Here is a 24,477-nt window from a genome sequence, read left to right as displayed (position 1 = left end):
GCAGCCGCTTAACCAACTGAGCCACCCAGGTGCCTCTGTATTGTTTTCAATTTCACTTTAGATAGTATATATGAAAGCAATTGACCTGTGTATATTAACCTTCTATCTTGTAACCTTTGTATAGATCACTTAGTTCCAGGAGTTTGGGGGTTTTGTTTTGCTAATTCTTTTGGATTTTGTAAGCAATCATATCATCTAAGCTGTTTTATTTCTTCCTTCCCAATCCGTAGAACTTTTCTTTTCTTGTTATTGCATTAGCTAGAATTTGCAGTATGATGTTGAAAAGGAAGTGATGAGAAGATATGGTATCCTTGCCTTGTCCCTGGTTAATAGGAAATCTTCTGGATTCTATGAAGTATGATGTTAGCTATAGGTTTCTGTAGACGTTCTTTATAAAGTTGAAGGATTTCTCCTCTATTCCTAGTTTACCAAGAGTTTTTATCATAAATGGGTTTTGAATTGTGTCAAATGCTTTTTCTGCATCTATTGATAGGATCATGTCATTTTTCTTTAGCCTGTTGCTGTGATAGATTTGTTGATTTTTCAATGTTCAATCAGACTTGCATACATGAGATAAATTCCACTTGGTCATAGTTGAACTTACATCTTTTAATACTAACAATAAAATCAATAAGTTTAGATTAGGTTCGTAGGTTCAAAAAAAATGTTTTTGACTAGCCAAAAAACCCATTAAGAGCTCCTAAAACCTTGGCCTTATTAATTTAATGTAATTTAATTATCATTTTGCCAAGAATTTCTTAGAACAAGCACTCCTTCATGTGTTTTTTTACATGAATTTTAATCTATTTGTCAAAATAATATTTGTATACTTTCAGGGCCACATCAAAATACCCATACATTTTCTCATTCTCCCTTTTTCTCCACACACACACAATTTAGTACCAATATTTTATAATTAAACTGTCATAAAACAGTAGTCTCATAACATGATACCAAATGTCTTTGTATCTTTGAATGTATTATGCAGCAAATGAAGGAGGAGAGAAAAGTTAGGAGACATAGATATACTGGTAAGTGTTTCAAAAATTATTTTTATTGTTACATTCCAAAGAGGATGTCCAAAGAAAAAAGCCAGTTATCCAATAACTGTTACACATTTCAGAAGGAGGCCCCCAGAACCCCAGAACACACTAGAGCTCAAACAGCTGCCTCTCCACCTGACAGGAAATGTTGACAAAGGTGTGTATGTCACCAATCCAGAGAGGCTTGGGGTAAAAGAAAATTCCTTTATTGCAAGTGTCCAAGTTCTTAGGATTCATTCTTAAAGATACTAGAAGAAGATGAGAAAGACCACACACACCAGACTATGTTTAGTCATTAAACTAGCAAATTGCTAGTTTGTCCTAGGATGCATTGCATCGGACATCACAGTACATGAGGAAAATCTGCATTTTATGAAGAGCCACCAGGTATTTCAGATCCATTTTACCATGAAGTGCAGCCACAGGCGAACCAGATACCTAGATAATATAGTCAGTGCAAAATTCAAATGGGTAATTCAGGGCTTTGATGAGGCTGGCTACACTGCAAAATATAAATGAAGCTTGAAAATAGAATGTTAAGTCTATTTACAAAAGTGTGTTTAGTAAAGTGACTTGAGAAAAGTTAAGCTAACCACTTCCCACACATCCCTCCCCGCCCCTGCCAGAAAAACAAAACAGAACAAAACAAAACAACAATACCTGAAAATTATCTTGAAAACCAAGTTAAAACTGTGTGGTGAAAAAGACAGTGTTTGTTCCAGGTAAAGGACTTCAAGATAATTTACAGGCAGACTTATTTTTTATTAGTAAAAGTCACAAATAGGAAAAAGGTTTATTGGTTGACTTTGAGGTGTGTGCTTTTAAAAATGTCTGTATTAATACCTTAACAAGAAAAGAAAATACCAAGCACATTTTTGTTTCCAATGCTGAATTTCCCAGCAAGAGTTGGTGAAATCAACAGGGTATTAAAACAAAACCCAGGAATACTCAGTCAATTTTTTTTCAGTTGTCTGCCTTATTTCTTTCTAATCACCTGCAGTATGATTTCCAATTAGCTGAGGACAACATGACGGTCAAAGACGGATTTTCGCTGCTCTTGAACTTGAAGCTTCCAGCGCTGCTGGGCATACTCTACCTTATTCAGCACATTGGCTCGACTGCGGGAGCGGGCTAGCACATCGTGGGCATTTGCAAAAGGCTGGTGATCCTGAAAAGTCCAGGAATGGAGAACATCAGAGGTGGCATGCTAGTGTGAAACACACACACACACACACACACACACAAAACTGCCATTATCCAGCCACAGAGATAATAGGAGCAGCTGGACTTTACAAACAACAGACCATCTCTTTGACCAAGCACTCCTAGGCACCCAAGTGCCAGAAGCAGGATGAACTCAACTACAGTAATAGGTGGTTCAAGTAGTATGAGTGATGAGGAGGTATTTGTGAAATGTTTCCTTGAGTCACCATTTCCAAAGACATTTCCCAGAAGAAGCAGGGACCAAGACAGACAGTGGTCATTTATGTTAAAGACAAGCTTTCCCTGACAAGTAGGAGAAAGAAAATCCAATTTCCACATTAATAGCTACCTGTTACAGATATGAAAAGCAGGACTTCTCCCTGTTTTATTCAATACTATATAGCTAATCTTGCAGAGGAAAGACTTGTCATTTAATTTCCTGACTCCCATTACATTAGAATTGTTAACTTGCCAGCTTGGGGCCACATTCATCCTTGGGAGAGGAGTTGACAGGATCTTATCTTGGCTGGTTTTAATATTTCCCTGCATCTTTAACACATACACTAAATGGACTGGTTTCCAAAATCCTTTTCATTCCCCCTCCCCGAGTCTGTAAGGAAAAGAGACATAGCTCAAGTGCCACAATTACCATCTATTACCAAGGACAGTAGGAATTATTACTTCAGCCTTTTTATTTGATAAGTACTTGAATCTTTCACTCCTGGGCACTCAGGGGCTTCCATGTTAGTTGCTGCTTTCGGAAAGAAGCTACTGAAGGGTTACTCAGGTACCTGTGTAGAAAACCAAGCTATCCTGGTGAAAGTAAACCAATGCCACTGATGTTTGTAGTCATTACACAGGAAACCACTATGCTAATCTATCTATGGATTTGATATAAACACAGCTGCCTAAATGACAAAAAGCATTCAATACTAGTTCATTGCTTTTGTTTGCCTTTTCCTTGATCTTCTTCCTGAACCCTGTGTTAGCAAAGCTTCTAAATGTTCCAACATAGGATCCAAGTCACAAGTTGTACCTCTCTCATTAAACCTTGCCTCAAAGAAAGAAATATTGTTTTGCTGTGCACGTTTGCAAAAGCTCCATTATATATCCAGGGCGGGAGTCAGCACGTCTATAGAAAGCTATCCATAACCACATTAACTATATATACAACTTTCACTATGTGGAGTTATAACACCTGGTCTTCTTTTTATAGAAAGACACTTACACAATGTCTACATTTCAAATACATCAAAGAGTTTTCTATAAGGAATCTTTTTCCCTGCCTTCTCTGCCAAAACCGCCTCAACTTTTCACTTACTTTAGGTACCAGCTTGTTACAACAAAGGCAAACGGCAAGCCCCCTGCCCCTTTAAAAAATTTTTAACCTTACAAATGAAAATAATAAAAACATATTCCATAAAGTTCAAAATGTTTCAAAGATTTAATAAAAAAGGTCAGGAAAGAGGAAGGCTGAAGTTGTTTGATTACTTGAAATACACTGACCCGAGGTCATCTAACAAGCGAACACAAGGCTTACCTCACCTAACCTTGACTTGGTGTTACATCATCTCTACACACTGATTTTGTCCAAGTAGATTAAAATGACTCTATGGGAATATGGTGCTTCAATGAACTTGTATATAAAATAGTATTACCATTGGTTTGTTTTGACATAAATAAGAGTGGGAAGAAGGATATACTTTATAAGCAGAGCAGCTCTCAATTTCATAGTCCTGTTATCTACCCTTCAAGGTAGGGGGAGAAAAACCTTTCTAAGGGACAAATTTAAAGGACTAAACAAACCAGTTAATCCTTCTGGTCTGTTCTCCACCTATCAGAACAAGATTGAACTAGCTGCTCATGGTCATGGATGCTGGGAGAATGCAAATAGAGATTTACCCCTTTTATATGTTTGTTCTTTTTACACCTGATAAAATTACAATAAATACAAAACATGTTTTAATGCAATGCTTTGATAACAGCAATGATGTGTCATGGATACATGATACGATAAATATTGTGACTACTTGCAGTGAGCTTCTTAACTATTTGTACTAATTCTCACTTGATTTAAAACGCTCTACAGTGAACAAAAATGGAAAAAATAAAAGAATTTAACAGAATTTAATAAAGCATTTTTAAAAGCACATAAATAGTAAAGAACCCTCATGATAGATAAGCAACAATTGTAGGAATTTAAATTTAGCTTCTTTTTGTACAGAGTTGTTACCATAAATTCACAGCTGGAGGTTAGAAAACCTTTCTCTCTGCCCAGAATCAAGTCAATAGATATCCAAGAGTCAGCCAGACATCTCAGAGAACATGTTTTCAGTTAACATATGCACAGAATCAATCACTGGTGAACAAAATGGTTATTAAGCACATTACCCTACCCATCACATGACTTTCCTACATGTTTTCTTCTACGCATTTGTGCATCCACTTCTTGTATGTTCTATGTGTGTTACATTATTTCTAAAATCAGGAGCCAGATATTTTATACTGCAAAGAATATAGTTTTAAGTCAGACTTTCTATCTGGGTGCCTATTATGAAATGGTTTATGTGGCCTTTAATACATAACATTTTCATGTTAGTTCCCAACTGGGAGTGTTTTGCCCCCCAGGAACATTTGCCAATATCCGTGGACATTTCTGATTATCATGATTGGGATAAAGGGTGCCACTGGCATCTAGGGGGCAGAGGTCAAGGACGCGGCTAAGTACCTTACAATGGACGGGAGAATACCCCACAACAAAGAATTATCCAACCCAAAATGTCAATACTGTTGAGGTGGAGAAAATCTGTCATATGTGAATGAAAAGTAACATGGGAACAGTATTTGAGAGTCTAATGCTTCTGGTATACAAGCTCCTGTGCTTCTAGCTCTCTTGTCCCGTTAGCCCCGTATGCCTAGTTTTTGCCCACATCAGATCTCCAGTCTTGACCTTTCTCCCAGCCTATCACTCCCTGCCTTGAATTCTTACAAAATAAATAGGCGTTTGTTACATGTTTAAAAATAAAAGGTGGAAACGTACTGTAATTACTCATTTCTTTTATGTGTCTGTCTCTGTTTCATTCATCTCTTTATTCCTAGTCCCTAGCAGAGGACCTGATACAGAAAAGTTACTCATTATGTATTGGTTGAATTAATAAGGAAGCAAGGAAAAAAGAGGCAGAGGTGTTTCTATGAAAGTTCTTGACAAAACATAAATGAAATCTTGCCCAAATCAGTTAAGTATTCATAATTGATATTCATATGATAATGTATTCATTGAAAAGTAGGCTCTGTTTGTAGTTATAACTCAAGCCATCTAGTCAGGATATCCTCTTCCCATCTTTTAGCAACAAGTCCACAAGCAATTCCAGAGTAAAAGGACTTCTGACTATGGTTGGCAAGGGCTCACGCTGGCTTAAGCTTTTGGGATTGGCTCTTGAAACTGTTGAATTTTACCCATTTTAAGGAACATAGGCCAATAGAGTAATCCAAAATAAAAGTAATTTCGGAAAATATGTACATATAGAAGAATGAAATAGTAGAAAATTTGGAAAGAGGCCCAAACAGGATAATAACAAAACAATATAATTCTCTAAGTTATACTGAATAAATAACAAGTCTGTGGAGTATGTTCATTACTAGACATTTGTGAATGAAGTAATGTTAACATAAAAAGGAGACCACAAACTAATTTACACACATTATACCAAGTATATGTACAAATATAAATGTGTTTTGAAGACAGGAAGAGAATTGAGAATGATAGTTTTATTTTCCTTCAAAGATTTTTTTTTTTAGAAGGAGGGAAAAAGAAACATAAAACATCAGCAGGTTATCAAGCTGCACCTCATTAAGAAAAGAACATTGTCTTCATGCTTCCCTTCACTAAAGCCTCTGCCCTCTAATATATTTGGTCATGCTGACAGGAAAGGTATTCAGGCAGGAGCTTGGGGAGAAATCTATCTCAGAAGCTTTTCTCAGTGTAAACAGGGAAAGGCAATGAAGATTGTGCCCTTGATACTAAAGGGCAAAGCCTTGCGCAGCACACTCACCAAGTTTAAACTACCATATTGATGGCTTTACAGAGCAATTTCCTCATGAAGAGACATATACTACAATCAGACCAGTCCTTAGCTTCTCTATTTGAGCATCTGCTCCAGCACATGAACATCTATATGCGACCATTTTTCACTTGCTCTTTGTATCAGATGAGGACAGAGACTGGCCTCACAGCTAGGGCAAGCCAAGTACTTACCCCAACATCATCATCGCTCTGTATCAATTGTGAGTGTCCAAACAGGCGTCTCTTCAGTATGGGCTCAACAAGGGTAAGATATACCATGTACAGAAGTAGAAGGCCCAAAATGGAGAGATAAATTATAATGGTAACCTGAAGGAAATTGAAAATGAGTTAATCTCTATTCAAGCCAAGAAATCAGAATTTTGTGTAATAATGACACCACAGTGAAGACTGATTTTTCAGCAAAGCATATAGGATTCTTATACAAACCAGATTCCAACATAAACAAACTCAACTCTTCACCAAAGTATTATTTAAATAGAATGAGGAAAGTAAGCATGTTGTCTTTGAGATCTTTTTGCAAGTTTTCAAAACTCCGTCTTCACCTACTGATAATCATCTGTCAAAGCTGCTAGCACACAGTTTGCTTTTTTCACCTGAAGATGGTATCCTAGATTCAGCAGCACTGTGTTAAGACAACTTAAAGGAACCCTTACAAAAAATGTAATTCAGATGAATTTCAACAGAATACTCTTTTAGATCAATTTAGATATACAAAAATACACTTCAGGTCAGTGATTTCCCTGAGATCTTAATTTGTATGCTGTCAAAAAGTACAGACTCTGGAATGGCTATAATTAAAGATAGACAGTGCCAAATGTTAGCAAGAATGTGGAAAACATGAACCCTCATACATTGCTGGTGGGAATGTAAAATGGTACAACCACTTTGGAAAACATTCCAGCAGTCTCTTAAAAGTTAAAATAAACTTATCTCTCTAAGGAATCTACCTGAGAGGAAAACATATATTCACACAAAGACATGTGCACAGATATTTATGACAGATATTTATTATTTATTCATAATAATCAAAATGTGGAAATAACTCAAATGTCTATCAACTAATGAATGGATAATGAAAGTGTGGTATACTCATATACTAAAATGCTATTCAGTAAAAAAAAGGAATTAAATACTGATAACGTGCTAGAACATGGATAAACCTTAAAAACATACTAAGTGAAAGAAACCAGCCACAGAAGACCACATATTGTATGATTCTATTCATATGAAATATCCAGATCTGTAGAGACACAAAGCAGAATAGTGATTGTCAAGGGCTAAGGTGTGGGAATAAGATTAACTGTAAATAGGCATGAGGGATCTTTTTGGGGTGATGGGAATGTTGTAACACTAAATCTAAAAATTTTTTTTAATTGTTTTAAATTTCCCCAAATTTATTCAATTATACACTTACAGTGAGTGACTTTCAGGGTCACTCATGTGTAATTACACATCAAAAATTTAGTTGAAAAATAAAAACGTACAGTGAGGATTTCTCTACTGGATAGCATCCTGCTAGAACAGAAACTCTCCCACAGAAATCTTTGTAATTGTTACACTGACCACCCCAGATTCTTCATGAAGTCTTTTCTCAGGGAAAATGAATAGGAAGTTCCATGTAAAAAATTAGGGAGGAGAACTGTTAGCCACCATAATAAAGTAATTTAATTCATTAGAGGTCCAAATGGTGAGGAGAGTGACCTATATTCTATTTCCTATAAGAAATAAAGAAAGGAAATCTTAGAATCCAGAAGTGTTATTTCTAGAACAAAGTAGTCTATTTATACAATTTTTTTCCCTAAGGGTTGAGAAGGCAGGAAGAAGAGGGCCTAGTCATGCTGTGCTTTTACTAGCTTCTGGCAAACATGGCCCACAAAAAAGCCAGGATATGTTTTGGGATATACACGTAGGGCATTTTTGTGCCATTTCATATCACACCTATGTAACGTGTCCTAATAAACCCACAAAGTATCTCAATGAGGTGGGCAGAGAGCAGGCCCACTGTTCTCTGGGGTTGATATTGAGGGTGAGGAAGGAAAAGTGTTCGTGGGTGGTGAGGAGGGGAGAGAAGAACAGTACTTGAGTGACTAAAATAGAATCCAGATGTCCAAAATTTTCTTGTCTAGATACCATGAAGAACTATTCCAGAAGCAAAAAAGATGAATTTTTTTTTTTTTTTTTTTTTTTTTTTTTTTTTACCTTGATCGTAACAGAGCTTCTTTCCTCGTACTTGCATTCACAGCGTAGACAGTATGCTTCTACATCAGGCCCGCGCACGGGCATGGGATCCACAACATGAAGACAATCGCTGAAAAAACAAAGATAAAAATACTGCATCAGGCTACCTGGATGTTCTACTTGTACTGATCAAAACTTTCCCGAAATCCAGAATAATCACTGACCTTACCCAATTACAGAATTTAAGGAACAACTAATAAGGGAAGTGAAATCATTTGCTTTCTCAATATTAGCAATTTAGTGAGATTTAACAGTCTAAGAATCATAAAGACATATATCAAGTAGCTATTTTCAAAGTGTTGCTTGTTGGAGCGCCTGGGTGGCTCAGTCGGTTGAGCATCCGACTTTGGCTCAGGTCATGATCTCGCGGTCTGTGGGTTCGAGCCCCGCATCGGGCTCTGTGCTGACAGCTCGGAGCCTGGAGCCTGCTTCAGATTCTTGTCTCCCTCTCTCTCTGCCCCTCCCCCACTGATGCTTTGTCTCTCTCTCTCTCTCTCTCTCTCTCAAAAATAAATAAACATTAAAAAAAGAAGTTAAAAAAAAAGTGCTGCTGTTAACAGTTAAAAATCCCAAAAGGCATTGAAAATTACTTAGCATATCAAGTTATATTTAGACTTGTACAGTTACCAAGAAAAACTGCTTTAAATGATTTAAAGTATCTTGGGGCATTGTTCAAATATGAGATATCTCTTTTATGAATGAATTTAGTCTTAACTGCCACAGTGTGGTATCTGAATGGCTAATCACACTTAACAGTTGGTAAATTCTGAAACTCTGAACACTCAAAAGCACAGTAAAAAACAATTACTTTTCTTTATGAGCAAAGGTCTATTGAAAAAGCATGTATTTAAAAGTGCAAACTGATTACCCAGAAGAAGTATATAAAAAATAATAAAAGGCTGAATATTTTTGTTGTTGGATATTCTTTATTTTCCCCCCATTTTCCAGGCCACTTATGAAAAAAGAAATTCTATCCAAAAAATCTTTCCCCAGAAATCTGTGAATTCTAGGAAATAATTAAATTATTACTCTTCCCAGCTATTAAGAGCCTACTACTCTGTTCACCTTCAGCAAAAGTAGGCAAGGGGCACCTGGGTGGCTCAACTGATTAAGTATCCGACTTCCACTCAGGTCATGGTGGCTTGTGAGTTCAAGCCCCACGTCGTGCTCTCTGCTGACAGCTCAGAGCCTGGAGCCTGCTTCAGATTCTATGTCTCCCTCTCTCTCTGCCCCTCCCCCACTTGTGCTCTGTCTCTCGCTCTCAAAAATAAATAAACATTAAAAAACTTTTTTTTTTAAAGTAGGCAAAAGTTTCCTGTCCTGCCAGCTGCTGGGCAATTTTCTTTTGTCATCTCTTCTTTAGGCACTTCCGACTGCCTAAAGAACTCTACAATAGCATCCTGTCTCACCCCACCCATCTTTCTTGGGGGCACACAATTCTCTAGGCTACAGCTTTTCCTTTGCTGTACTTTTTTATGTGTCCCATTCCCTCAAGCCATGGCATAAGAGAGAAAACCCAAAATGGCATAAATGATAAAAATTCCATCAGTTATCCCTAACAGGTTATTTAATTTTAACAAAGGTACTAATGAAAAGGAAACCTCAACTGGTAGTATGGTAAGGTAATCTATCTCAGAATCCTAGCCCAACACTTTCATAGAATCCAGGGCTCCTACCACCTAGGTCAGCTCCCCTGTATTTCTCTAAACCTCAGGAAAATAAGACTTATCTCCTAGTTTCCTATTTCAGCTTCGGAAGCCTTCATAACAATACCCAGGAATTACTTGAGAATCTAAATGTTGAGTACTGAGTGTTTCTTTTTAAATACTGATGTAGTTTAATAACAAGGAGATATTGAGCATTGTGCAAAAGTTGTGCGGGGTGGGAAAGGAAGCAGGAAGGTTGGTTCTGGGTGGCTGGTCATGATAAACACAGAACCCAGGTAAAGAACGCAACCACTCTGGGAACGAGGCAACACCTCCCCCTAGTGCCAAAAGGAAGACTTACATCATATCCCAAACACAAACCAGAGAACTCAAACTTTTCTTAAGTTAGACAGTGTAAGTCAATAAAGAATTAATGCCAACAATGGATGAAATGGAAGCCACAAGGTAAAACTATACCTAGGACCAAATAGTTATTGGAGGCTTTGTAAAGCCATAACATCCTGGTTAATCATAACCTGCCTACCCTTTTAAAGCCAGCTAATAACTGAGAATGTATCCTCAGTAAAAGGCTGAGCTGCAGGAAGGAAGCAAGGGAGAGAGGGAAGAAAAATCGGAAGCAAGCTTTGTTCTCAGTTGTTTATTTTCAAAGCCCCCTATTTTGACCAATACCCAAAGATGAATGGCATATGGTTCTGTCTGAACCTGGAATTATAAAGTCAGTGAAAAGATCAGTGCTAAACACTTGAACAGTGAGTTAACCTGCCCCTCCAATAACAGGCATCATATTCTATTAATAATAATAGATTAACCTAAATGTATTTAATGTATTTGGAAAATTTATAGGAATAATGTAATTTATTTGAGCTTTCTTATATCATAAAAGTAACTTGATGATATACAAATCTATAAGAATATAGCTAAGTCACTTTGTAATATGAGACATTTATTTGTTTACTTTTGAGAGACAGCATGTGAACGGCCATGAGTAGGAGAGGGGCAGAGAGAGAGAGAGAGAGAGAGAAGTAGAGAGAGAGAGAGGTAGAGAGAGAGGTAGAGAGAGAGAGAGAGAGAGAGAGAATCCCAAGCAGGTTCTGCACTGTCAGCATAGAGCCCAACGTGAGGCTCAAACTCACAAACCATGAGATCATGATCTACGCCAATATCTAGAGTCAGATGCTTAACCGACTGAGACACCCAGGCGCCCGTCTAATATGAGACAATTTAAAGTGGAGCATGGAAGTTCACAAGCAATTTTCAAGAACACACTTATCAAATATCAGACTGAACCTAAATGCATATCATGGGAAGAACAGACAACAGTATCAGAAAAAATACACATGCTCAAAGGCTACCTTTTCTTTTTCAAAATCAATTTGGAATATTGTAACCAAATGAACTTAATTTTTGCTTTCAAAAATTTTGCTGTATATTTAGTTGTGAAATCAGGTATGTGTGAAAAGTTCCTAGCATAAAGAGCTATTTTTCTTGTAAGCCTATCCCAGCAAGATTCCACCATGGTTACAAACCATAAAATATCACAATTTCATGAGAAGGAGCCCATCCATCCTGCTACAAAACAACTGCTTCCCAATCATTTTATGCCATATGTGGAAAACTTATCATTTGTCAGGTCCATAAATAGAGGGGGCTACTGGTGACCAGTGAGGCAAGATCCCCGTCATCATAGGCCTGCTTGATTACCCCAAGGGCTGAGGGAGTTCTTGACACACCTGAAACCATGGCATACCGACTGGGAAACTATGCTATACACGGCTCCTTCCCATTCCGTCCTGAGCCTTTTGACACTTCTAAACATAGTCTCCTATGTAGTTGGCAATATATCATCAAAACCTACAAGGTGTGAAAATTATAACCCAGATAAATGAGGCTTGCTTACCTTCCACTGAAAACCAAGAGGGAGGACTAAGATAGCCAGAAGGTAGCTATGGGCAGGTAGGTGCCACAAACTCAATTCCATCCCTTATAAAATGCTCCCTACTTGGGGTTTTGTGTTTTGGCCATATTCCTTTAAGTTTACATCAAGCACGCAGAGCCTTACTCTCACTTTTTCAAATGGAAGTGGAATTTGACACTTACAATTAAAAAGAAATACAGGTGACCCTTGAACAATAAGGGTTTGAACTGCATGGGTCCACTGTACACAAATTTCTTTCAGTAGACACAGTAAATGTATTTTCTCTTTCTTATGACTGTCTTAATATTTTCTTTTTCTAGCTTACTTTATTGTAAGAGTAAAGCACAAAATATATATAACATACAAAGTATGTGTTAATTAACTATGTTACTGGTGAGCCTTCTGGTCAACAGTAGGCTATCAGTAGTTAAGTTTTGGGGGATATTTTTGACTGTACCAGGGTCGGCACACCTAAGCCCTACGTTGTTCAAAGATCAGCTGTACCTAAAAAGGAAACAATACATTGGATAAACATTCTGGGCTAACAATGACACCCATAGAAAGAAATTTGACAGGTAATTCAGTAATCTAGAATACTTACCAATCTTTTTGGGATATGTTCTTATTATAAATATGCCCAGAATTATCTTTATAGGGAGGACAGATACATTTACATCGGACATCCTCGAAGTTCTGTAACCAAAATGGAAACTTAGTATAGCTTGTTGACATGTTAGCATCGATATTTTTTTAAAAAACTGTACCATATACATTTTACTAAGCATCCCCTGTCAAATATTCTAAAACCATTAATTCTGAGAAATAAAACTTTTAAAAAGTCAGGTTCTTTTTGGTAATGCTAATGAATCTTTATATATTACATAAAATTATTTTGAAATAATACCTGTACATGATCTGTGGTTTATTACTTACAATTTACAGGTCATACGACAGTCAAACTGTGCTAATGTTATCACCCTCTGCCTGCTAGTAAAAAGACACAGCAGACAGCTGTGCCTGCAAATAAGAATCCAATTACAAAAGGATGGGGAAGAATCAAACTAAATATTACTTATAAAACAAGTCACAATTCTTTTATCCACCATTCTTCCACCCTCTGGTAAAATGGCATTGATATGGATAAAAGGGGTTGTACTAGAACTCTATACAAGGTATGAAGTTTTAGAGGCACTCAGCTACAATTTAGAAAGGAAGTACACAGGGAAGTAGCTGAGTCTAGCTGAGATCAGTTTGGTCTACCCTTCCCAGGAAACTTTGCTTCCAATTCTGGTAGACAGAGAGTATAACTACTGATAAGCAAGTTGCAAGAGGTGGAGAAAGAGGTGACTAAATATAGGAGTACAGGGGGTAGGAGAAGCTTCATTAGCAAAAGGGAATTTATCTGAGAAGGCAGCGGCTCATTAGTCCCCAGAGGACAAGGCCCAGTGTTGCTATATATGTGATGCTATGTGTGGCAGAACTGTTGACAATGCATTCATTCATTCAGCAACCACTTAGTGAGCATCTGTTCAGTACCAGAACTTGTGCTCAAGGAAGTAGATTCAGATTCCTGCCAGTTATTAGGACACACCCTAGTAATGGAGACTGACAAACAAATACATGATTACAATACAATACTTAAAGTGACACAGGAGATATGCAGAGGATGCCAGCAATGTTCTGAAAGTCAGGAGAAGCTGCTGTCCCTGTTTCTGGTGGGAGGTAGGGAAGATTTCAAAAAGAACTCCCAGTTAAAAAACCCCTGATATGTCTGCATGTAACCCGTCTTTCCCAGCCCCTATATTTAAAGATATTATAGATTAAATCTCCTATTTTTAAAAAATGCAAATGCCATTGTTTCCCCATGACATTAATGTGAATTCCTTCTGTTTTCTCCAAGAAGGAGCTAGCTCATCAAGGAGGAAACACAAGTGTGTATGGGGCCAGAGCACGTCTGGAGGGTGGGGGCATGAAGGGGATTAAAGGGCAGCATGAGGAGGCTAGAAGGACCAAGAACTGGAGCAGGGGAGAAGGCCACAACTTCACCTCTCCTGCAGTTTGGATCCTCCCTTCTCCCCTAAATTATCAGGGAAAGAGAAGGCAAACGAGGGCCAAGAGATCCCAGAATCAGTTAGGTTAGTTTACTAGGCTGGTGAGAGAGACTCTGTGTAGGTCCTATTAGGAAGGAAGGCTGCCAGGAAAGGCAAGTTCTTACACTGGGGAGGGAATCGTTCAGGGATGAGTTGAAATGAGTCAGTTCCTAAGAGGGAAGATTTCCGTGACATGCGGGCTTCCTATCACTTTGGCTTAGGGAATGGAGCGGGAGGGTGAGGAAGAGGGCTGTCTGTGAGGCAGGTAGAGGGCGGCGGTAGACTGTCTGGAGCTTAATTAAGGGTGGAAAGTTAAAGGCTCTTAGAGTTGGAAAGGCTGTAAAGTTTCAGGTGGGTGCTGTAGGGGCTGGGAAGGGAAGTGTCTAGGAGCTAGAGGAGTTGCCTCTCCAGGCTGTGCGCACGGTCAGGGCTGGGTGGAGCTGGGGCCGCAGGCGGGGTATCAGGCGGGAAAGAGGAGAGTAGTGTCCGGGCTAGGGGTGGGAGTGGGGGCAGTGACTGTCAGACTGTCAGGACCAGAGGGCGAGAGTGCTATCAGGCAGTAGGGTGTTGGGTGGGGGGTTTGCTAGGGCTGTGAAGCCAGGGGTCGGGCTGGCAGGGCTGGGAGAGTAGTGGGGTGGGGAGCAGGTTGACAGACTCAGTTTCCGCAAGGCCGGGGCAGGGGAGGAGCTCCAGTCTGGAGCGCAGGCTGGGCAGACTCACCTTGGCGGCGTCTGACAGCTGCACCAGCAGCAGCACTGAGAGCGCCAGGCAGGAAAGGCTGAGCAAGGAGCCAAGCCGTAGAAAGCCTCCCCACAGAGTCGCCATCGCTGCCAGGCCCAGCAGTTCCCACAGCCCGGAGCCCGCCCCCCGAGACCTGCTCCCGGCTGGGGTTCAGTCTCGGGCTCCGGCTCCGGCTCCTCCGCCCGCACTTCCGTCTGGGCTTTGGCGTCACGGCCGCGCCGGGTCAGCTACAAAAAGCTTCCGCCCCGGAAGCGGTTCCCGGTGCTAAGAGTCCAGAGGCTGCGCCGTGCCGACGCCTGTCTCGCCTACACTCGGACCGCGAAAATGAAAGGGGAGCCTCCGGGGGCGCAGCCTTGGCCTGGCAGAACTTTGAGGCGCGAGGCTGCCTTTCTCGGATGCAGTAGCAGTGGGGATTGTGGACCGCCAGTGCTCTGTAAAGTCCGCTCGCCCAGGGAGACCCCCAGTAAGCCCAGGAGCTGAGATGGGAACCTCCAGCGACCCCTGCGAGGCCGGAGCCGTTCGTTGCCAGACACTAGGCTGCAGTGAGCCCAAGCCCCAGGGATTGCTTGAGAGGGCGGCCCATCCCGCAGGCGCAGGTGGGCGGGTGGCAGGCGTGGAAACGGAGCTATGGGACTGACTGGCCGAGCCATCCTTTCCCGGGAAGCCTAACCCCCTCAACCAGGGGTTTGGGGTCCTCTCTGGCACTTTGGGTACCAACCTGTCGCCCGTGCGCCTCTCGAACGCCGCTCCCCGCAGGGTTTTTAAGTCTCTGCTTTCGTGGGTCTGGCTTCTGTTTAGGTCTCCCCACTTGCCTCCCGCTGGGGGCTGACCGTCTAGGCTCACCCTGATGCCGGAACTGGGCCACAGCGACGCGGCGTGGGCCAGGCCAGGGCAGGCTCCGCAGGGTGTGGAGTTGGAGAAAGAACCACCCTAGTGGCCTCCTCTGCCCAGGACTCCAGAAGGTGGGGGATCCCGGTGCTGCAATCCTATTCAGGACGACTGGCCCCTAAGTCAGAGTTGGGGGAGCGCTGACCGGTCTTTCCAGTGCAGGTCATCCTCTATAGGTAATTTAGAACCCTGGAGATGGCACAGTGTCTCCAATTAAAATATTTTTCACTTAGTGGAGAGTGGAGCTGGATAATGGAAAGGATACAGGGTTCATCACCACTACTACAGATTTGCTGAATGACTAGGCAAAACACTTACCTTTTCTGAGCCTCTGGTTCTTGGTTCAGTATGAGATTGAACTTTTATCTGTGGATTTCAAATTGTCCCATGGGATACCCATGTTTCTTTCTTTAAACAAAACTTACAGGTTTTTCTGGTTTGCAGACATGTTTTAATAGAATTTTTTCGGTATTTTTCTCCCATGTGATTATTGTTGATGCTAGAATGTAACACAAGGTGTCTGATGTTGCCCCCCAAATATTTAACCCCTTTCGATCCCAAATGGCACCTAGTCCCAACCAGAATCAGAGGGGTAGGACTAGATGACCTTCCATCAAAGTCCCTCCAGGCTGCCCTGTGAAGATACTGTCACATTAGTGAAATATCAAGTCTTTGTTGTGGGTGGTCTGTTGGCCAGAGAACAACCTGGAGACACCTGAGGTCAGATGTGCCTATGAACCATTGTGGATCTGAGATTGCTAAAAGCAAGTTTGGGATCAATTTAGGGTTAATTGTCTAGGTCTGGCATTTAAAGGGAGTACTCTGGCTAAAACCTCATAGGCTTTTTCTTCAAAATTGTTCTCCCTTGACTGGGAGTACAAAGGCTTAAAAAAAATATATAGTAACGCCTCTGATAGGCCTCATCTGTTTAATGGAGAAATACCAAGTACACTCATGGAAGCAGAATTTTAAGGTTACACTGTCCAATACAGAGTCACTAGTCACATGTGGTAATTGAGCACTTGAAATGTGACTAGTCTGAATTGAGTGTAGAATAGACATTGGATTTCAAAGACTTAATACAAAAAAACCCCAAAATACCAATATTTTTATATTAAGGTTGAAATATTTCAGATACATTGGATTAAATAAAATGTTATTAAAATAATTTCATTTGTTTCTTTTTACTTCTTAAATGTAGCTAGTAGAGAATTTACTATTTATGTTAGGTATCACTGTTGTAGAATATGGAATATGGCTACCATGAGTGAAGAGTGACTGTAAGATGGTTGCCTGGCTGGAGGCTGAATGAAGACTCAGGCTTGGGTAAAGAGAAAGGTGACTGGGAGGAATTGGCACATCTGGAGCCAAGGGTTTAGGGGAGGTAGATCTCTGCCAAAAAAAAAAAAAAGAAAGGAAAGAAAGTAATTTTAGGTGATGCAAAAGAAGTAGAGAGGTTAGTTCCTCTTGTTCTGCCCTGCTCACACCTAGATAACACTTTCCCCTTAGGTCGGGGGTCTTCTAAGCTAGAGAGACTTACCTGACTTAAGTGCACTCCCTTCTGTGTTTGTGCAAATACCTCATAACTTACCCCATTATGGTAAAATTATGTTTTCACATCTGCCTCTATATTCCCAGCCTCCACTCAAATATTGCAAGCTCTTTGAGGGCAGGGACTTTGCCTATTATCTTTGTACCTGGAGACTGGGATAGTGTAAAAACCAATAAATGTTTGTGGGGATCCAGAAAAGGGAAAGGGTGAACAGGAGAGGTTCCTCTGGTCTGTGTCAAACAACCAGGTACCTACTTGAATCCCTACTTGATTCCTTTCTGATCATTAGAAGGTGATGCTGAGCCCAAAGAACTATGGATGGGATCTGGGGCACCATAGTAGGCAGGAGAGGGGAGATTTCTGACATAGGATCTTCCTAGACCTTCAGGCCACATCAGAGTTCTTTTTATAGGAAAGACTGGCCTTAGTACCCTATCTTTTCCCTTAGTCAGAATCCACTCTTCCCCTCCTTTTTTCTTGCTTCCCTGTGACTAGGTTTCCCGACTTCATTCTTTTTTCAGGAGTGACATAAATCCAGGGGCACCTTCACACTTGGCCTGGGCCCTCTCACTTCTTTTTGAGGGCTGAAAATTTCCCTGGTGGGGGGATTTAAATGTGGAAGTTAGAAGGTTGGGAAGGACAGAAGCAACAACCTAGGACAAGTGTATCTGGGACCAAGGTTTTGCCAGCTCTGTCTGTAGCCTCCTCACCTCCTTTCCCCTCCAGTGATCAAACAGCTCTCTGGATGCCCCTTTCTTATTTCTCCACCCTACCCGATCTACTCAACACTTTCCCAGGCCATGCCAGTCCAGAACAAATGGAGTCATGCACAACATCAATGATGATGCTTTCCTTGGATTGTGCCTGTAGTGGTTATGGCAGGACAGGACACACACACACACACACACACACACACACACAGTTCTTCCAGTTATTTCTGAGCATACCCAGGAATGTCTTATATGAGCCCTCTCCTTTACCACGTGCGTGACTAGGATACTTCCTCCTACTTGACCTCCTTTAGTGAGATTTTCTGCCCTCTGCTGCCTGTAAAGCTGTGTTAAGTGTGCCATGCCACATCACTTGCTGGTCCCCACCATGATATTAATATATGGGGCCAGCATATTCTCCCTATTCGTAGAAATGCTGGTGCAACTATTGCTGATAAGTTACTGGAGTCCCTAAAATAACAAAACAATACAAGGTTTAGTACCAAAGCTGGGAGAATCTTAAGCGTTTCTTTCAGAAGACTGCTAAATCTGCATTGTTGGTCTCCCAGTGTTCTAAGGGAACACTTAAGGATAACAGTCCCTCCTCTCTAAACCATTATGATTTTCAAATAAATGAAATCTACATTTGTGTTTTTTACCAATATAGTATATTTTAAAAAATCAAATAGGATTTCACAGCAGACTCTGCCCCAGCCCTCTATACTCTCAATTTCAGCTCCTCAGAGACAACCCTTTTTTTTTTTTTTTTTTACCTTTTAGCTATCTCTTGGGATTTATGTCCATATATATATATATATATATATATATATATATATATATATTTAATGTTTATTTATTATTGAGAGATAGAGCAAGACAGAGCATGAGCATGGGAGGGGCAGAGAGAGGAGGACACACAGAATCTGAAGCAGGCTCCAGGCTCTGAGCTGTCAGCACAGAGCCTGACACGGGGCTCGAACCCACCAACTGCAGGATCATGACCTGAGCCGAAGTTGGACACTCAACCAACTGAGCCGTCCAGGCGGCCCTCTCCATACATATTTTTTAATGTCTGTTCATTTATTTTGAGAGACAGAGTGTGTGAGCAGGGGAGAGGCAGAGAGAACAGGAGAGAGAATCCCAAGCAGGATCCTCACTATCAGTTCAGAGCCAGCCATGGGACTGATCTCACAAACCAAGAGTTCACGATCTGAGCTGAAACCAAGAGTTGGATGCTTAACCAACTGAGCCACCCAAGTGCCCCTCTCCATGTTTCTTAATAACATGCTTATACTACTAGTTCTTGATTTTTCAGTTTGGTCTATTATTTTACCTCTTGCTATAGGAAATAGACTATGCATTTATACTTTAATGCCCTCTCATAAACACATATTTCTCTATCCTTCAATGTATTTAATAACACCTTAGGTAAATAACCATTCATTATATTATGACTATGTATTATTCATAGTTGACCCCATTAGCATAATACTAAATTTTGGCTTTTTGACTGAAATTAGCCATTGCCTCTTTTTCCATGCTTTCTTAAGTGGCTAGCACTCAAGTATCTATAATTAATTTATCTGAAAGTCTTCTCTCAATACATTCAAATAAATCAGGGAGGCTATCAGTTTGTTTTTTAAACTGGAGACAACCCTCTAAGAATCCATCATCCTCCCTCACTCTGGACCAGTTGTTCTCTAAGCCTACTGCACAGCTTTTGTCCTAGGATAATTTATCGTTTCTTCCCTTTTCTACTTTTTTTCCTGAAATATTTACATATTCCAAATCTTCTTTTGAATTTTTATATTTCAGTTATCCTGCCTTATATTTACTAGAGTACTTTCTTGTCCACCCTTCCCTCCACCCTTTAAATAGCATTCTCTTCCATCTGGGGGATGCAATATCTTATTTATCTGAGAATATTTCTAATGTTTTATTTCTTGAATTGTCTGCATTGAGTTTTTCAGTCTTTGTTTCTATCTTTTGTGTGAGAAGCTTTTCTTAATGTCTAGAGATCCTTGGCTAAGAGTGCAGTCTTAGAAAGCTGATTGGAAGCTCAGTGTACATGGACAGGGCTTGTAATTAGGACACCCTGCAGTATTCAAAATTCTGATTGCAAACCCATTAGTGGTTTGTAAAATAATCAGTTGCAACCAATCCCTGCCTCTTGCTGCCCCAAATGACAGAAAAGAATGGAAAATATATCAGAATATATCACATATAAAAAAGTTATTTTATGGAACTTTTATGTACACACCATATGTACATTTCAAGTACTGGGTCAATCCCATAAAATGGGGATTTCTTACTGTGGATGTTTTTTAAAGAAATTTGAAAAATTACCACTTGGTGTGCTCAAGGAGATCTCCAAATAACAAGATAGGTAAGTCTTTTCTCTTGGAAGGAGAGATAAGTTTCTCTGAAGAAAAATTCTCTAAACTTCTGCTTGCTGGTCTGGAAGTGTATGTCCATTCATTCAAGTATTTGCTGAATACATACATGCTAAACACTGTTCCAGTTCTGGGTATACATCAGTATATAAAACAGAAAAACTCCCTATCTTCTTGAAACTAAGCTTCTAGAGGGGGAGACGGACAATAAACAAAAGTGGTGAATTATATAGTAGTTAGGTGTTGTGCTATGGTAACAGCAACAGAAGAGAAAGCTGAATATATGTATACAGATGCAAGTGAGAGGGTAGTTAGAGGCTACATAAGGTAGGGGTAGTAAGTGTTGCTGATTATTTTATGAATGAAGTAGAAAGCAAGGCCATCATCTGAGAGTGAGAATGGGAAAAGAGGTGTTAGAGACTTGAGAAGAAGAGAAGGTATGAAATAACTTAGGACATAGCCCAGCAAACCACAGCCTATGGCCAAGTCTTGTTTTTGTACAACCTGCAATCTAAGAATAATTTTCATACTTTTAAATGGTTGGGGGAAGAGGGGTGCCTGGGTGGCTTGGTCGGTTAAGCGTCAGGTCGGCTCAGGTCATGATCTCACAGTCCATGAGTTCGAGCCCTGCGTCGGGCTCTGTGCTGACAGCTCAGAGCCTGGAGCCTGTTTCGGATTCTGTGTCTCCCTCTCTCTCTGCTCCTCCCCTGTTCAAGTTCTGTCTCTCTCTGTCTCAAAAATAAATAAACGTTTAAAAAAAATTAAAAAAAAAATAAATGGTTGGGGGAAGAAATCTAAAGATGAATACTACATTGTGACACATACAGATTATATAAAATTCAAATTCAACTCATTTACATATTGCCATTCTGCTACAATGGCAGAATAGATTAGTTATTAAAAAGACTGTGTGCCCTGCAAAGCATAAAATACTTCTTATCTGGTCCTTTATATAAATAGTTTGCAGATCTCTGATCTAGGAGAATGGGAAGGGGAATGACTAAGGAAATAGGATTGTTGGGCAGAAGTAAGGACCTGAGAGTTATGGACATGAATTTAAAGTGAGGCCAGTCACGGGGCGCCTGGGTGGCTCAGTTGGTTAAGCGTCTGACTTCGGCTCAGGTCATGATCTGATGGTTTGTGGGTTTGAGTCCCGCATCAGGTTCTGTGCTGACAGCTCAGAGCCTGGAGCCTGTTTCCGGTTCTGTGGCTCCCTTTCTCTCTGTCTGTCTGTCTCTCTCTCAAAAATAAATAAACGTTAAAAAATTATTTAAAAGAAATAAAGTGAGACCAGTCACAGTCTTCAACAAAGGAGGCAAGAATGTGCAATGGGAAAAAGATAGTCTCTTTAACAAATGGTGCTGGAAAACTAGACAGCTACATGCAAAAGAATGAAACTGGACCACTCTTACACCATACACAAAAATAAACTCAAAATGGATTAAGGACGTGAATGTCAGACCTGAAACCATAAAAATCATAGAAGAGAGAACACAAGCAGTAATCGGCTGTAGCATCATTTTTTAGATATGTTTCCTGAACAAGGGAAACAAAAGCAAAAACAAACTATTGACTACATCAAGAAGTTTCTTTTTTTTTTCTTTTTAGAGAGAGAGAGGGAGGGATCAAGTGAGGGAGAGGACAGAGGGAGAAAGAATCTCAAGCAGGCTCCACACTCAGCATGGAGCCTGATGTGGGACTCAATCCCATGAGTATCAGATCATGACCTGAGCCAAAACCAAGAGTTAGACACTCAACCAACTGAGCCACCTAGGCACCCTAAAAATAAAAAGCTTCTGTACAGAAAAAGAAACAACAAAACTAAAAGACAACTTACTGAATGGGAGAAGATATTTGCAAATGACATATCCAATAAAGGGCTATTATCCAAAATATACAAAGGACTTCTACAACTCAACAGCAATAAAACAAATAATCCAATTAAAAATTGGGCAGAAGACATGAACAGACATTTCTCCAAAGAAGACATACAGAATAGCCAACAGACACATGAAAAGATGCTCAACATCACTTATCATTAGGGAATGCAAATGAAAACCACAGTGAGGTATCACCCCACACCTGTCAGTATGGCTAAAATAAAAAACTCAAGAAACAACAAGTGTTGGCAAGGATATGGAGAAAAAGGAATCCTTGTACACTATTGGTGGGAATGCAAACTGGTGCAGCCACTGTGGAAAACAGTCTGCAGCTTCCTCAAAAAACTAAAAATGGAACTATCCTATGATCCAGTAATTGTACTATTGGGTATTCATCCAAAGAATACAAAAACATGAATTAGAGTGGATATATGTACCCCTATGTCTATTGCAGTATTATTTACAATACCCAAACTATGGAAGCAGCCCAGTGTCCACTGACTGATGATAAAGAAGATGCAGTATACACACACACACAGGAATATTATTCAGCCATAAAAAGGAATGAAATCTTGCCATTTGCAACAACATGGATGGATCTAGCAAGTATAAATGCTAAGCAAAATAAGCCAGTCAGAGAAAGACAAATACCATATGATTTCATTCATATGTGGAATTTAAGAAACAAAACAAATGAACAAAGGGGCGGAGGGAAGACAAACCAAAAAACAGACTTTTACCAGAGGGGAGACTAGTGGTGGGATGGTTGAAATAGGTGAAGAGGATTAAGAGTACACTTATCTTGATGAGCACTGAGTAAATATATGGAACTGCTGAATCACTACATTGTACACCCAAAACTAATATAACACTGTATGTTAACTACACTGGAATTAAAAACTAAAAGTGAGACCAGTCAGCATGGTTGCTGCACATGTGCAGGCACAGAGTAAGCAAAGAGCTGGTTTTAACTAACATTGTAGTTTTGTGAAGTGAGTGTGAGAAAAAGAGGGTATACAGAGTTAAAAGTATATGCAAGTGAATCATTGTAATGACTGGCCCTAGGACCCAAATTGGTTAATGATGGGAAGAGAGGAACTCAGAGAGAGAGGGTAGGGACAGTGAAAGGTGGTAGCCAAAGGAGTGTTGGAATCAAGTTACTAGGACATGGCTGGAAGATAGAATGTAGTGGTCAAACAGTGAGATACATGAGCCTGACATGGAGGAGTTAGAGTGTTTGGAAATAACATCAAAGGTATGGACATGGGAATGAATGGCAGGGAATAGGAGAGGATAAAATCGATGGAACACTGTTATTCAAGGAACCAATATGTCAGGGTGTTGAAAGGATCATCCATGTATATAATTAAATCACCAAGAATTAAAACAGAGTAGTGTTGGGGGGAGTGAAATAAGCCAAGAGCTAAACTTTTTGAGAAATGATAGTGAATGACCCAGGGACTAGTAGATTTTGTAGATGACAGCAATAATGAAATAAGGGATACAATTTGATGGCATGAGACTCAAAGCTGGGGAGTTTTAAAGGAAGACAAAGGGAGAAATATCTGGAAGCAGTGATAAGGAACAAGGAGCATATCTACTCCAACTCTAGATCAATAATAGGAATGTGGGAGGAAAAAACCACCTTGAAAGGGCTGCAGTGAAAGCACTGTCTTAAGAAAAGAGCAAGGGACAGAAGTGTCTGATGCTTCAGAATGCTCAACTTTAAATCTCCATTTTCAGTGGGATGTCTTCTCCCATTTCCCAGTTGTTCTTGGTGACTCCGACTAATTCAGCTTCTCCAGGGGACGAAGGAATGAACAAACAAATGAATAACAGGTGAGGTTCTCAGCTCTAACTTACTTTATAGCCTAAGTAATCATTGTGTTTTTAGCCCTCTACCCCTGCCACTTGATATTCAGATGACTGATGTCTCCAATTCCTCACTCAGTCTTTTCTGTGGTTCTGTGGCACACATGTGCTTGATTATTATTATTATCCCCCACCCCTAGCCCCCACTCCCCACACTAGATTTCTGCTTACTCTAGACTGCTCCAACAATTGTTGCTTGTC

The 24,477-nt window shown here is 40.2% G+C and overlaps 1 protein-coding gene across 1 annotated transcript; it reads right to left on the bottom strand.

The window, feature by feature from the left end:
* Positions 1 to 1,032: 1,032 nt before the first annotated feature.
* On the bottom strand, positions 1,033 to 15,207 carry TMEM9B (TMEM9 domain family member B). The gene is made up of 5 exons (XM_015084654.3): positions 14,961 to 15,207; positions 12,752 to 12,843; positions 8,530 to 8,638; positions 6,502 to 6,636; positions 1,033 to 2,211 (listed from the first exon to the last, which is right to left on the bottom strand). Exons 1-5 carry the CDS (start codon positions 15,063 to 15,065, stop codon positions 2,056 to 2,058), a joined length of 597 nt encoding a protein of 198 aa, XP_014940140.2. The 5' UTR covers positions 15,066 to 15,207; the 3' UTR covers positions 1,033 to 2,055.
* Positions 15,208 to 24,477: the final 9,270 nt, after the last annotated feature.

The sequence above is a fragment of the Acinonyx jubatus genome, chromosome D1 (assembly GCF_027475565.1).
Source record: "Acinonyx jubatus isolate Ajub_Pintada_27869175 chromosome D1, VMU_Ajub_asm_v1.0, whole genome shotgun sequence".
Taxonomy (NCBI): Eukaryota; Metazoa; Chordata; class Mammalia; order Carnivora; family Felidae; genus Acinonyx; species Acinonyx jubatus.
Note: the sequence above shows the minus strand (reverse complement) of the source record. Positions and strands in the feature narration are given on the sequence as shown.

Coding starts and splice junctions, on each gene's coding strand:
- TMEM9B (XM_015084654.3), bottom strand. CDS start 15,065: ATGGCGACTCTGTGGGGAGGCTTTCTACGGCTTGGCTCCTTGCTCAGC. Junction 8,639..12,751: donor AACATATCCCAAAAAGATTG/GTAAGTATTCTA, acceptor TTGTTTTTTCAG/CGATTGTCTTCATGTTGTGG. Junction 2,212..6,501: donor AGAGCGATGATGATGTTGGG/GTAAGTACTTGG, acceptor TGGACTTTTCAG/GATCACCAGCCTTTTGCAAA.